This window comes from Corvus hawaiiensis, chromosome 5 (genome assembly GCF_020740725.1).
Source record: "Corvus hawaiiensis isolate bCorHaw1 chromosome 5, bCorHaw1.pri.cur, whole genome shotgun sequence".
Classification (NCBI taxonomy): Eukaryota; Metazoa; Chordata; class Aves; order Passeriformes; family Corvidae; genus Corvus; species Corvus hawaiiensis.
In genome coordinates, this window is record NC_063217.1 from 26,411,541 (window position 1) to 26,424,832 (window position 13,292).

General features: G+C 37.1%; 1 protein-coding gene across 1 annotated transcript in view; it reads right to left on the bottom strand.

Annotated features, from left to right (window-relative positions):
* GABRA2 (gamma-aminobutyric acid type A receptor subunit alpha2) overlaps positions 1 to 13,292 on the bottom strand; it is a 64,633-nt gene that overhangs the window by 37,938 nt on the left and 13,403 nt on the right. The window contains exon 4 of the mRNA XM_048303373.1: positions 799 to 866. Within this exon, the coding sequence (XP_048159330.1) occupies positions 799 to 866 (68 nt within the window). The remainder of the gene's footprint in view (positions 1 to 798; positions 867 to 13,292) is intronic.

Consider the following 13,292-nt stretch of genomic DNA (forward strand, 5'->3'; position numbering starts at 1 on the left):
TTCTAAATTTTGCAAGTAAATGTTTGTTGCTGAATCTGCAGAGAATTTTTTTCTCTCCTACACATTGCCCAGAGTAAATTAAACAACCTTGCCCTAAACCTGTCAAGTGGACAGGGGCATAAGAGGTAGTTAAAGTAAGTTTGAGATTGTCCTTCCCTTCCCTTTTAGAGAAGCTATATCCATCAGGTCTTCCTACCCAGTGTGAAACATTCTCCCTCATCTCTGTATTACTTGCAGTGAGCCTACAAACAATTCTTTATAATCCAGAGCAATAATCTGAAACTTTCTTTCTTTTTTAATGTCACTGACTTCCTTAGATGCTTACTAAACAATTATGAATTGAAATGAAATTACAAAGGACAGATCTGCAAAACACCACAACCATGTTGATGACCCAGCTTCCAAGCTATGTCTTTCAAGAAGTTTAATTTAGATTTGACTCCCATCAGGTCCTTCAGTCTATTGCCAACATTAAGAGTGCTCCTTTCATTCCAGGTTTTCATCCAAGAGGAATCCAGTTCATCCATCTCAAGATTGCTCCAGAATACAAACCAAAATACAGTCAGTGGGACAGTCTGAAGATTTACAGGTCTAAACTAAACAGCTAATACAAGCACACTTATCATAAAGTCTATAAACCAGTTTCCAAATTTAGAACTACATGGGGTTAGGCACTTTCTGATTTCAGTGAAACTTTTAAATTCATCCACAATAAGTAAAAGAAGAATACAAGTTTAAAGGAAGTTCATATATATCTTACACCATTTACCCACATATGCAAAAGATTCAGGAACTCACCATATCAGTATCTGACACAGGTCCAAAACTGGTCACATAGATGTTAGTGAAGACTTCAGTAATACTATCTGATATAAAAAGAAAAAAAAAAAAAAAACAAGCAAACATTTTAAATTGATAGTATTTTTTCTAACTCTCTATGCAAGATTATGGGACATTTTGAACAGATTTCTCTCCTTGTTTACTACCCCTAGCCAGTATCCTGTTGTAAATACTGGGAGGTTAACACACAGTTTGTCCCACAGAGTAGTTTGTTTCAGTTAAAGAACTATACAATCATCAGCAACTACACACGTATATCCCATTTCTCTACCAACAAGAATAACCACAGCATCTTGGACTTAACATGGAAGTACAGTTCTAAACACAAAACGCCTTTGTTGCAGAGGTGTTATCTCTGCTGTCACAGATCTCTCCTATTAAAGCTTTTCTAGTTGAAGGCTGCTTTCTACATCCACAACAGCTTTTCAAAAAAAAAAAAGACAAGAAAAAGCAATTATTGACTGCACCAAATGTAACAGAACAGCATCCTGCTTTTTAATTGGGTGTGTTTTTAAGTGGCACGTATTTTAACATAATAGTTCCTTTCCTTGATACACAATGCTCCTGATACATTGCTGTGGTACTGTGAACACTTTGAGAAAATGTCCTTCCTAATCACTGTAGCCAGACAGCCATGAAATCAGAATATTAGACATTGTACTGCAAGGAAAAATAATTGCTTAGTTTCCTATCTTCAGTTTTCAATTAGGCTCAAAATAGAACGATATTCACTAAGAGGGGTAGTACACACAGGAAATTTCTTACAGCAGTTGCCAATTAAAGTCTGCATTCTAGACAGTCAACACAAGGAATTCTCTGCCTTAAAGCCAGCTGCTGATTGGAAAAGAAAAATTTGAATATAACTAGGTGCAATTTGACTCATCACAAACTTTCCCATTCCTGAAAGTAATACAACTGCCTGTTACATGAGTGATCCTGCTGTTACATTATGATAGTATGTTATATTGTGATTCTATTTCCATATTTAATCACCATTAAATGCAGGTAATTAATAGCTTCTACTTTCCTAAAAGCTACCTTTTAACAAATATGTGATGTAAGCAAATTTTACTTCTAATTATATTGAGGCCAACAGTATAATCCCTGCTCTTTACCAGGAGAACCCAATGGTGCTCACTCACGACAGCAGAGTCTCTATCAGCCACCAGGAAAAGGCCAGGACTGATCCATGAGCAGCTGCATGGGGAGCAGTGCATTTTCAAAGGGATGTAGCTGCAAAGATACAGTGCTTTCAGACACCCTCCAGAGCATGGGCGAGGAATATTCATCCATTCTCATCTATAAGGAAACTTCCTTCTTCATCCAAACTCTAGAATACAGGACTTCATAATCCCTTCCTAGCAAAAAGAATCTTTTTTCCCAGGATCATGTCTGCTTTTCAAGCGAATAAATAAAGACTGACTCCTACAATTCCTCTGCATGTCCTGAGATATGTTTATTTGTGTGATAGAGACTTCTGGAATCCCTTATGAAGCATCCTTACGCAAGCTGAGTTGATTTCTACTCCAAACATCCTACAAACAAATTTTAAATCAGTGGACAGAAAAGTTGCTGAGTCTGCACTGCTCTTGGTATTCAACAAGGATAAAGTATGGGTCTGGCTGAAGTATTCATGCTGCCCGTGGGAGACTCTCCAGGAAAAAAAAAAAAATTATTATCTCCAAATGGTTACCTGGCACAGACTGGAATGAAATGGAAGAGTGACAAGAGAGCTACTGTTCAGGAGGTAAAATGGTGCTGCAGGGACTAACTGGGAAATTTGGCCTGTACTGCGATGACTGTACAGAATCTTAATTATAATTCCATGAAAAACACTGGTGTTACTAAAATATGACTGGCAATCAAGTATCCCAACAGCAGAGTATCAAGACTAATTTCAAATATACTTGTATAATTTGAAGGGACCCTACTATAGGTAACAAGGTCACTTGGCAAATCTTTACCTGCACACGCCCCACCTCCCAAATGCTTGGAAGCATGGTCCTCTTGTAACCTCGCTCTATTGCTATCAGTTATTTGCATCTGATTTATTATTTGACACAGAGGAATAATTTTAATATTTGTATATAACAAACTACAGGGCATGGAATCTTCAAGCTTGCCTTGCATTCAAAGTTTTAATTAAAAAAAAAATCACATATTCTATTATATGATTTCTACACTATTCTGGATCCATCCTTCCATCAGAAATGAGCAAAGACAGAGAGGAGAACAAACATATTGACCACAACCTATGCTATTAAAACAGTCTGTAGATTCCCCCTGTTGGTGTGTGTTAGGAAAGAGAAAAGTACACTACAGAAGAAATGGCAGATTTTTATTTCTGCCTCCTATTTTCCAAATTCTGCATAGTTAAGAACTTTCTATTCCTAGTCTACCTTCAAGAAAACAAGTCCTTAAGGACAAAAGAAGCTGAAATGTAGTAAATCTTGAATTACTCATGTTACCATCCACTGGTGTTAGCAGCCTGAGTGTTGCATTTGTTTCTTCCTTGTTACTTTACATATTGTTACAACAAAGGTTCCTCTGAATTAAAAAATTGAACTTGGGGGTTCAGAATCAATGTCTACAAAAAGAAAAAATACATCCTCCTTTTCTTAGAACAAATATTGTAGCTATTGCTTTGAAGGAGTATATGCTTGTCAAATAAACAATTCAAAAGCACAAAGCACAGTTTCAAATGGACTCTCTAATCAAAATTCATCCAGCAGGCGTCACAGTTACAGGCTTTTTATAACTCATATTCTGTCAAGAACAGCACAAGTCATCATACTTAGCCCACTAGAGATTCAAAGTGTTCTGGATAATCAGTTCTTCTGGAAAAGCCAAGGAATATACTCAGCTAAAAGATGTTCAATGCAACATGTGTTTGTGAAATCTAGCTTATTTTTTCGAGAAAAGTTAAGGACAAGCTTTTTACACTTGGATTATAAAATCTGTTTCCTCAAGTGACATGCAAGCACGTAACTAAAAGGCCTGATTTTCAAAAGTGCTTAAATCAACGGAAGCCCATATTGAAAAACAGTCTAGATTTTAAAGGATCCTCATTTATATTTGTGGGCTCTTTAGTTATTCTGAATCACTGCTTTTGAAGGTTATACAAAGAAATGGGAACAGGAAAGGGTAAGGATTTAATTTCTATTTATGATGCTTCTTTTAGGGGAACAAATCTTAGGCAAAGAATATAACATATAGCTGCCACCATCACATGAAGTCCTCTAAAATTCTGCAAATGCTATTACAGCACCATTTCTAACTTGCTTTGGTCAGAAATGTTACAAGAGAAGCTCTATCTGACTTAGATCAAGCCAAAGGTAAACTGACAAAATATAGTCAATAAAGTTAGTAATAAAGGCAGGAATAAAAGCACTTTCCATGGAAGTAATTATTAAGATCATATTGCACATGGTTCTCAAGCACTGGTTTCTTCTGATTCCCTTTTCTTACTTGAACTGACATGGTATCATTACTGGAAAAAATAACAAACAGAAAGTAAGAAAAAGCAACACATATACCAAACTGCAGAAGATTTATACATCCTTATCTGTCCTTAGCTGGAAGGTTTGCTGTGCACTTTAATTACATATAGGACTTTAAAAATGTTAATTATAACAACTCCTCTATGAAGATAATAATTTTATTATCCTCAATTTTCCATACTTGGGAAACTGAGGCAGAAGGATTAAATTCATTGTAAGTAAGGTGAAGTACAAGTGCTTGCCAAGTCTGGTTACAGCTGTCCAGCACTAAATAATCACACTGGAAAATGTCAACATCATTGTCTTGTCAAAATTAGAAGAGTGGTTCAGAGCTCAGCTAGAGTTGATATCAGTGGTATTGTCAATTCCTTTATGCCAACTCTCCTGCTGTCAGGATACCCTTTCTGATGGTCCAAAATCCTGCTGTCTTGCTCCTCAGTAGAAGAGCTGGCTCAGCTGAAGTAGGCTGCTTGGCAGAGAATTTGCAGCAGCTGAAGTCTAAACCAGCTCAAGCTGAGTAATGGAGATGATCAGAAAAGTCAGATGAAAAGGTTCCTCATGAGCATTTACCAATTTGTCAAAATCGGAAGATTCCACAGAGGCATATAAATTTTCAATGAGTTTTTTTGGTCTGCTTTCTGACAGTAGTTTTTAAATTTTTTTCGCATTCTTTCGTATGTCCCTTCTCAGCTGCCTGCACCCCTGACAGGGAACACAGAGTTCCAGTGTCTGTGATGTGAGGTAGCTAGACGTGCAGGATTCTGCATACCTGAGAGCTCTCCCTTTTCTGGAGAAGGCTGAGACATCACTATCTTTCTTGAAATAAATTTCTGAGTATTTCTCATATTTGAGAATGACCTGGATATTACTCATTCCCTCTTGCGCCAAAATAATCTACAGTCCTTTCTTCACAGAGAGTAGGGACAAAACATTAATGGCTCATTCTATGTATGTTTAAAAGAAGAGAAGAAAGGAGTGTGATCATTGCAAAATCTTCAGAAAGAACCATCAGAAAGGTTCCAGATGTTTGTTTGCATGAAGCTGGCTATATTATTGATTAATGTGTCAAGGCTGTTTTCACAAGAAAACAGGCTAGTAGGTTGGGTTGGACTTTTTATTCTTTTTAATTTGAATTTTCAGTCAATAAAGCTGTAAATACAGGTTTTGGGCAGCTAAAATAGAAGACAATCTCTTTGAGGTAATCCAAAACCATTAAAAGTGTTATTGGTGGGACAGAGCTTTTAAAATATATATAGGCAGTTCTAATGTATACTACAAAAAAATTCAGACAAACACTATTTTAAACATAGAATTAATAGTGCCTGGGAGAACACTGCAAGGCTGTAACTGAAAGACTGCTACAGCATGCCAAAAATAAAGTGAAAATAAAATACTGCTCTTTAATAGTCAACAACAACAACAACAAAAAAGGTCAAGTTGCAGTGCTATGGGAGCCTTAACTGAGGATTTCTGAGTTTTTGTGGAAATGCTGTCAAAAGCTTGATGTTAATTTAATTGTTTTTCTAAAAAAATTATTTAACTGGAATTGACATTGTTCTGACATTGTAATATGGTCTCCAGGGGCATGCTTGGCAATGTTGCCCAAAGGCCTTGAAAATGTCATTCATAATACGAGTCAGAAATTGCACAGGTGAAACAGCCAGGGTCTTAATCCATCAAACACTGTTCCAACTCAACATGCTGCCCTTATCTGACAAGCTCCTTAGTGTGTCTGTTGGCAGCTCAAGACACTGACTGGCTGGCAGGGAATGGGGGTCAGAGGAGGTCATGCAACATGGAGATGTAAAAGCAGCAAAATCCATGAGAACACAGATATTTCAAAATCGTGTTCTGACAGTTCTTTATTTTTGGTTTTGGTGGTATATGCGACAATTTTATTTATCCGACTTCAGCATCTTCATTCATTATCCACTATTAAATTACAACAGTCTCAAAGCCACATATGCCCTACATAAAACCACCTCCAATTTTTAAACTGAAGTCAGCTGTGAGAAGAATTCATTTCTCTCACTTCCAATGGCCTCACTCTATCCATGAACTACAAGCAAGAAAATATCTTAATATGAGCCATGATTCTCTTTCAATCTCCATCTTTAACAAAGTATATGTAGAATAAGCTTACCAGTAAGAGCAGTAATACCTCTAAGTATTACTATTAACAGTTTCATTCTTGATTCACATTGGTGTAAAGAAGACCAGAATCAGACACTGTACTTAATTTCTCATGGTGTTGACTGGAACAAGAATATATTCTGGAGAAAATGTCTGGAGGAAGAGACAGGAATTGAAAGCCAGTAGACACAGAGACCCCAACCGACTTCCCTCTGAAGAGCTCATATCTATTAACAGACATTATATCACTTATTAAACTGACAACTCTACGTAAAGTCTATCGGGGCCCTCCAAAGGCCTATTCAGAACTTAGGAAATTCGGCAGTCCTGTAAAGCAATACCATAAATACCATTATGTCATTTACACTAACAGAATACTTGGGCAGCCCACATTGCCCAAGCCCACACTTATATTTCAGCAAAGTAGTATCCATTATTCTGAAATTAATAAAACTGGTCCAAAATAGCAGGAAAAATTACTTGGGAAAACATTCTCAGATATGTTTTTAGCTAAACTAACAGCTTTTTTTAGGTGTAGGTTACCCACAAAATGTGCACAGAATGATATGCAGGCACATCTGTAACACAAATAATGTTTTATTATCATAGTATTTACTCTTTGTCCTGTATGTAAAAGACACTGGTGCAAACTGCCTTAACACCATTACCAGATACCAAATGAAAAAATTAAAAATTCCCTCTGTGCTTAGAGAACACTTACACATTACCAAGATAATTTTCACATATTAAAAATTTGGGGTTTAACTCTCAGTCAAAAAGAAGTGTGCAGATCACACATACAAACATTGTATTTACTACTTTTTCTTCTCTCTCTCCCAAGAGACCTTTAATTTGCAAACCTTATTACTTCAGGTCACAAAGTTAAACACATACCCATAGAGTCCTTTGAATGAAGAACCTTGGACACAAGTGACATCTGAGGCACAGTTTTTATTATATGCTTTCTCCACAAATTTGAGAAAGTCACTCAAGGATAGAGCTAAAAGACTGATTTTGGCGCCCAATTATCTCTTAAAGTATATTGGACAAGCTCCACAAAGTTATTTAAGCTCCAAGTTTCCATTTAAATCAATAAAAGTTAATCTGAATGTCTCTGTGGTCCAGATCATAATGACTAAATTTTGCACTTACATTTGTCTGAATCCCCTTTATTCCTAAATTGCTGTCTAACATTGTCAGTACCTAAAATTCCCTGGCTGCTTATATTTCTACCTTAAGGCAAAAATAACCCAGTGCTGCCAAGCAGCCTAAAGAACTGGCTCTCAACCAAGACCCAACGAGTTCCTCAAACTATAAATAATTACAAATTTACTGAGCCAGAAAGATTTTGAGAGAGAAAGCAAGAAAACAAGCAAGAGACTGATTCCACAGCCTAGCAGCACTCGTGGGATAGAGAAGACATAAACTGAAGCCTCTGCTCAACATCTAATTATTTACACAAAACAGAACTCCTTCCAAAGACTGAGGAAGCATGCTCTACCTCAGAAAATTCACCTTTGTGGTCAAGACAGAACCTGACACACAATAACTGAGTTCATGTCTCTGCTCTAAATTAGAGCATGCACTTGACAAGAGCTGCTCTCTATTTTAAAAGTTTCCATTAAACCCGACTATCAGCTTTCCCTATAGCCCTTTGCAGGAAAGGACGAATGGCATGGGCTCTAGAGGGGGAACATCCCTCTGAATTAGATGAAGAGGAGACTGGTAATGTTTTCAAACACAAAGTTGGTTGTTTCACGTGTGTTGGTAAGAAAAAGGCTTCAGCTGCATGCCTCTCTTCAGCATTTTTAATTACTTAGCTTGACAGATTCCTACTCAGTTTATCCACTGTACGAACCACATTTGTAGACAGTTAAGGCTATGCCCACACCATTTCTGAGCTGTGCCAACATGCTCAGCTTTACCCATGTTCCACACAGGATGCCCACCCGTTTGAAGCAATGAATTCCACTGTATGTGGGGTCCAGAATACGTGGGAACTGACAAACCTAAGCCCTCAGTCTGGGGGGCCAACTGGCCAAAGACCATGAATGCCTCTAGAGGCCAGTGGGAAAAAGAGATCTCAGTCCATATTCTGACACATATGCAGCTATTTTATACAAATAAATAAGTAAAACATCTCCAGTGGAAGAAGCCACTTTCTCAGAATGAACAAAAGCCCTGTCTCTACATAAAAGGTTTGGAAAGTGAGAAACATGAATTCAGATTCCTTTCCAAATCAGACAGGGATTAACTAAGACATTTAAGGTAGAATGTACTTTATCTCTGATGAGAAGGTTATTGTACTGACTGGTGCAGCTCATATCACATTGGGCCAATCAATCAACCAGTGTCTAGCCTGAATAATGCCAGTACTTCAACATGAGAGAGATTTCAAAGCAACCCAAAAGTGCATAGCTTAATTGGTTCTTTGCACTGGGAAAAGACCATATTTAGACACTCTCACTCATTACTGTTGGACTTCATAGGCTTTTGTCACCTGCGGCAATATTTTGACAATCTCAGAGGTATTGACTGCCAAGCGATTAAGAAAGCAATTAACTATCTAGACAGCTTTTTGGATTTTTTTCCTTATCATTTAAACAGAGCAGTCCTCCAATTTACAGGTTCATTGTAAAGATATTAATACAATATGGATGCTTTGGTTGTATAAATACTTGCGATAACTGGGTAATTATGAACAGTAGTGTAGACTATGGTACAATTAAAAGGAGAGAAAATGTTGCAAAGAAATAAATCAGATCATTGGGAAGGACAGTCTAAACTCATGGGCAATATGAAACTTGTTCCCATAAGACTGCCATGAAATCTGCCAAATCTCCATTTCTTCCCTTTTCATTACATCCTCACATACCATTAAAAAAAAAAAAAAGAAAAATAATTTTAAAGTATTCAGCTCTAAAATAAACTACCAATGTGAGTAATTTTTAGTTAAAGTTGCACAAAATATTCAATGGAAATGTGAAATTGAAAACATAGTTGAGTTTGGCTGGAAGAAACTTGATCTTCCTGAAATGGGTTACTTAAAAGGTTAAAGGTAAAAGCTAACACACAACGTATTTGGCAGCAAACCAAAACTACACATTACTCAAACAAAAAATAAAACATCAGCACTAAACCTTGTCCTTTAGACACTACAGCTTCCATCAGGATGCAGAGAGAGTGTTTATAAATACCAGGCCAAGTAACAAATATGACTACTGCATTGTTCAGATCAACTGGATGAGCATGACAGAGCTAAAATGAACAGACTGCCCCAACACTCTCTAAAGAATGAGACAGAAGAAGACAAAAAGAGCACTCAAACAAGTCTGGAAGTCTGGAAGGGAGCAGACTTTGATAAAGTAAAGCAGTAATTATTTGAACTGACCTGAATCGGTCTCATCACACAAGTAGGGAGGGCAAAGTTATTATTCGCATGAGACCATATTTCTGTCTACTCTGCTTAGAGGTTTGTGCTATTAGGAAAAAAAACCATAACATGTAGGTAAGGCAGAAAAACCCCCCAATTTATTTCAGATTGTAGAAACTTAGAAGTCTTTATCTCTTTTCCCTTTTTTAAATGTTTGAATTTTATGACCTCAGTACTTAAAGTCATGGAACACCTTGGCAAACTCTGCTGCATTACACTTCTAGGCTAATTTCAGGTTTAATCTCTGTGCTTCATTCCAAGTCACTTATAAATCATCCCATTTGATACACTCACTCTGACAGTCCCTCCTGTATTTCAAACCACATCTACCCTTAACAGCAGTATCATTTTTAAAAAGAGCAGCTTCCAGTTTCTCTTTGCAGTCATAACACAGCCAAATCTGGGCTTCCTAAGCAATGCTTTTGTTGAATAGTAGCTATTGACTCACTTGATTTTTATTGCTAGCTTATTTGCTTGCACATCTCTTACACAGGCCCAGCTGCTTTTCTAACCAAGATCACTCATCCTAGATTTTATCCAAGTTAGATTTCAGAAGGCACTTTGGTTCATATATATTAAATATGTAACATGTCAACTTGCCAGTGAAAGTACAGGTTATGAAAGGAGGCTGTCCTTCAGGACCTTCCCACATTCTAAACATTAGAAAAACACAAATTCTCATCATTTCCTGGAAGAACATTCGAAGTCAAAGTCCTTCTTCATCAAGCACCTGTGAAATGGCCACAGAATCCAGTGGGATGGCCAAGAAACTGTGATAATACATAGATACACACAGAACATTTCATTCTTTGGCTACACACTACTTTGTCTAATCGAAAACAGACACTGTCACAGTGCTTATTAGCCTCGTTAATTATTTAATGAAGAGCATGCCAGAGCCCACCGAAGTCAGTGAAAAAGTCTTCCCCTAGTGATTATCAGCTTCAGCAGAAGCGTTTGGAGTGTGTCTGTCTCTGTGGTCAGCCATGGCAAGAAAGTTGTCATCCTAGAGCTGACAGAAACTGTGACGAAGCTCTGGGAAGGACTGTCTTGCTTGTTCTGTGGCAAGCACTCATGTCACCAGAAGCTGGCATCTTCCCAAGGCTTGCTGCTATCAGAACAAAGCATGAAACTCACATATTCCAAAGTCCCAAAGGCTGATGGAGGTCGTCTAGAGATCAACAGACATGAGATTAATTTTACTGTCTGTTCTTAGTGCCTGGATACTACAGTCCTGGATTGTATAGTCATTAAAAATGGAGCTGCAGTTCTTTTATCTTTTGCTAGCCTTGTACTTTGCATTCAAGCATGACAGGAACCAACGGCAGAAAGAGGTAGTGCCTTTATTTAATAGAGTTGCGTATTAGTGGGTACTTTTAATGCATTTTTTTTTGCAGCAGGGTCCTCAAATATATTTTTAATAGGTAATGCTGTATGAAATTCTATAATAGCATTTCAGAAGACTGTGACACACTATCAAAAAAAACCCAAAAATTAGACAGCATTTTAGTCCTTCTATTAACCAGGCAGCAGTTCCTATTTTAAGCCAGGTAAAATAACTATGAAGTACAGGAAATTAATATTTATTCAGACTACTCTATATTCTCAAAAAAGCTAGCATGGAATTACTAAAATCACAGAGGCTGTGTGCATGTTAACACCCTAAATACGTAGTGTGCTTAAGACCATGTAGACACACACTTTCCTTACACGTTCCTGAGCCCTACAGTTGCTAAAATGCAGGGAAAGAAGGAATAGAGAGGGAAGAATAGAAGAGAATTATATAGAAATAATAGAAATTACGTTTCAAGACACAGGACAAATCAGACCAGTTGCCAAGCTTTTATTTTTTATTCTTAGCATTTTTTGCTTGGCAGGATAACTCTTGGGATGGTCTTGGGTAATAAGCTTCTTGCTAAACAGGAGACCTGACAAACGAGTTCATGGCTTGATCCAACAGAGAATCATTTCAATTAAACAAGCATCCTCCAAATAAGCAAAAAATACTGAAATGGACAGCAATGGAGACATTTTTGAGTCCCATTTTAACACGTTACAGAGTTGTCAGTTACTCTTCTGTTATCCAGTTAATACCAGAAAAGGTCTTCCTCTAAGGCTGTGCAGTTGTCTACAAGAAGTGTACTGTAGCACTAAAAAAATCCCACAGCTGAGTCACTTGAATGTCTCCAAGCTACTTTGCAGATAACAGTGTTTCCCAGCATCTCCTCTAAAACATAGTCCCAGCATACTCCCAGAGCTCGGATTAAGCAGCCTCAAATCTGTCTTTTATTTTTGCCTGTGACAAGAGAATTTGCCTCTGGCTGTCCATGGGACTTTCAGAATCTACCAGGCTTCTTCTATATGTGGAAAGACTTTATATTTGGGACTGGAATCTGCTTTTAATATTAACAGATTGGACTTTTTACAGGAATAAATTTAAAAACAGGGTCTCTTCTTTCAATTTGAAACAATGCCTGGTATGAGTTTAATTAGAATCCAGTTTCTTAAAGTAAATATTCTCCTAAGCAGAAACTATGGCTTTGTGAAAATGCGGACAACATCTCCACAGATATTATTTTAAAACAATTGGTTATTTTAAAAACAGCATATTATGCAGTAGCAAACCAGATTATCTCTTCTTTTTTTTTTTTTTTTATGGTCATTAAAGACAAAATGTCTAGTAAAACATAAGGAATTCTCTGACAGGTTTTAGCACCCAGGAGATGGAAAGGGATTATTAAAAATGTGACCATTTCCTTATCTCAAAAAACAGGCATTTATATTTCTCCCTTCTCATCTTTATTTATTTATTTATTTATTTATTTTCCCAGGTGGAAGTCTCTTCCCTTTTCTTCAGAAACTGCATGAGACAATGCAGTACCAAATTCACATTTAAAGATCTGTTAAAAAGAAGTTCACTGTTAGAAGCTCAGTTGAAACTATTGACACGAACAAGTCCATGAAATGCTATGGAATGCCTTCAGGATGGCAGAGGGGTTATACAAACACAGCACTGCATCTACACCTAAAACATTTGGTTTTCTCACTTATATACACCACAATACAACTCTCTCTTCAACTGCTTCTCATTCAGTGAGCCTTTAAATTATTATTTCAAATAATGAGAATAAAAAGGCATCTACAGTAGCCTTTAGATTGTCACTCAGAAGGAAATACCTAGAACATTATGCTGGTGTATTAGTTCCTTCAACCCACCTCTAAACTCTTGAATTTAAACACAGACTTTCTTACCTGCTCCACTCTTTTTCTGCTGTCTGATGTTGTGCTGAGAGGCTTACATACTTGAAAGAATGGCAACAAGAACAAGTTCTAATAACTCCCAATTTCCTGATAGAAGTGGTCTGAGGAACCTATTGTCTTAGAAC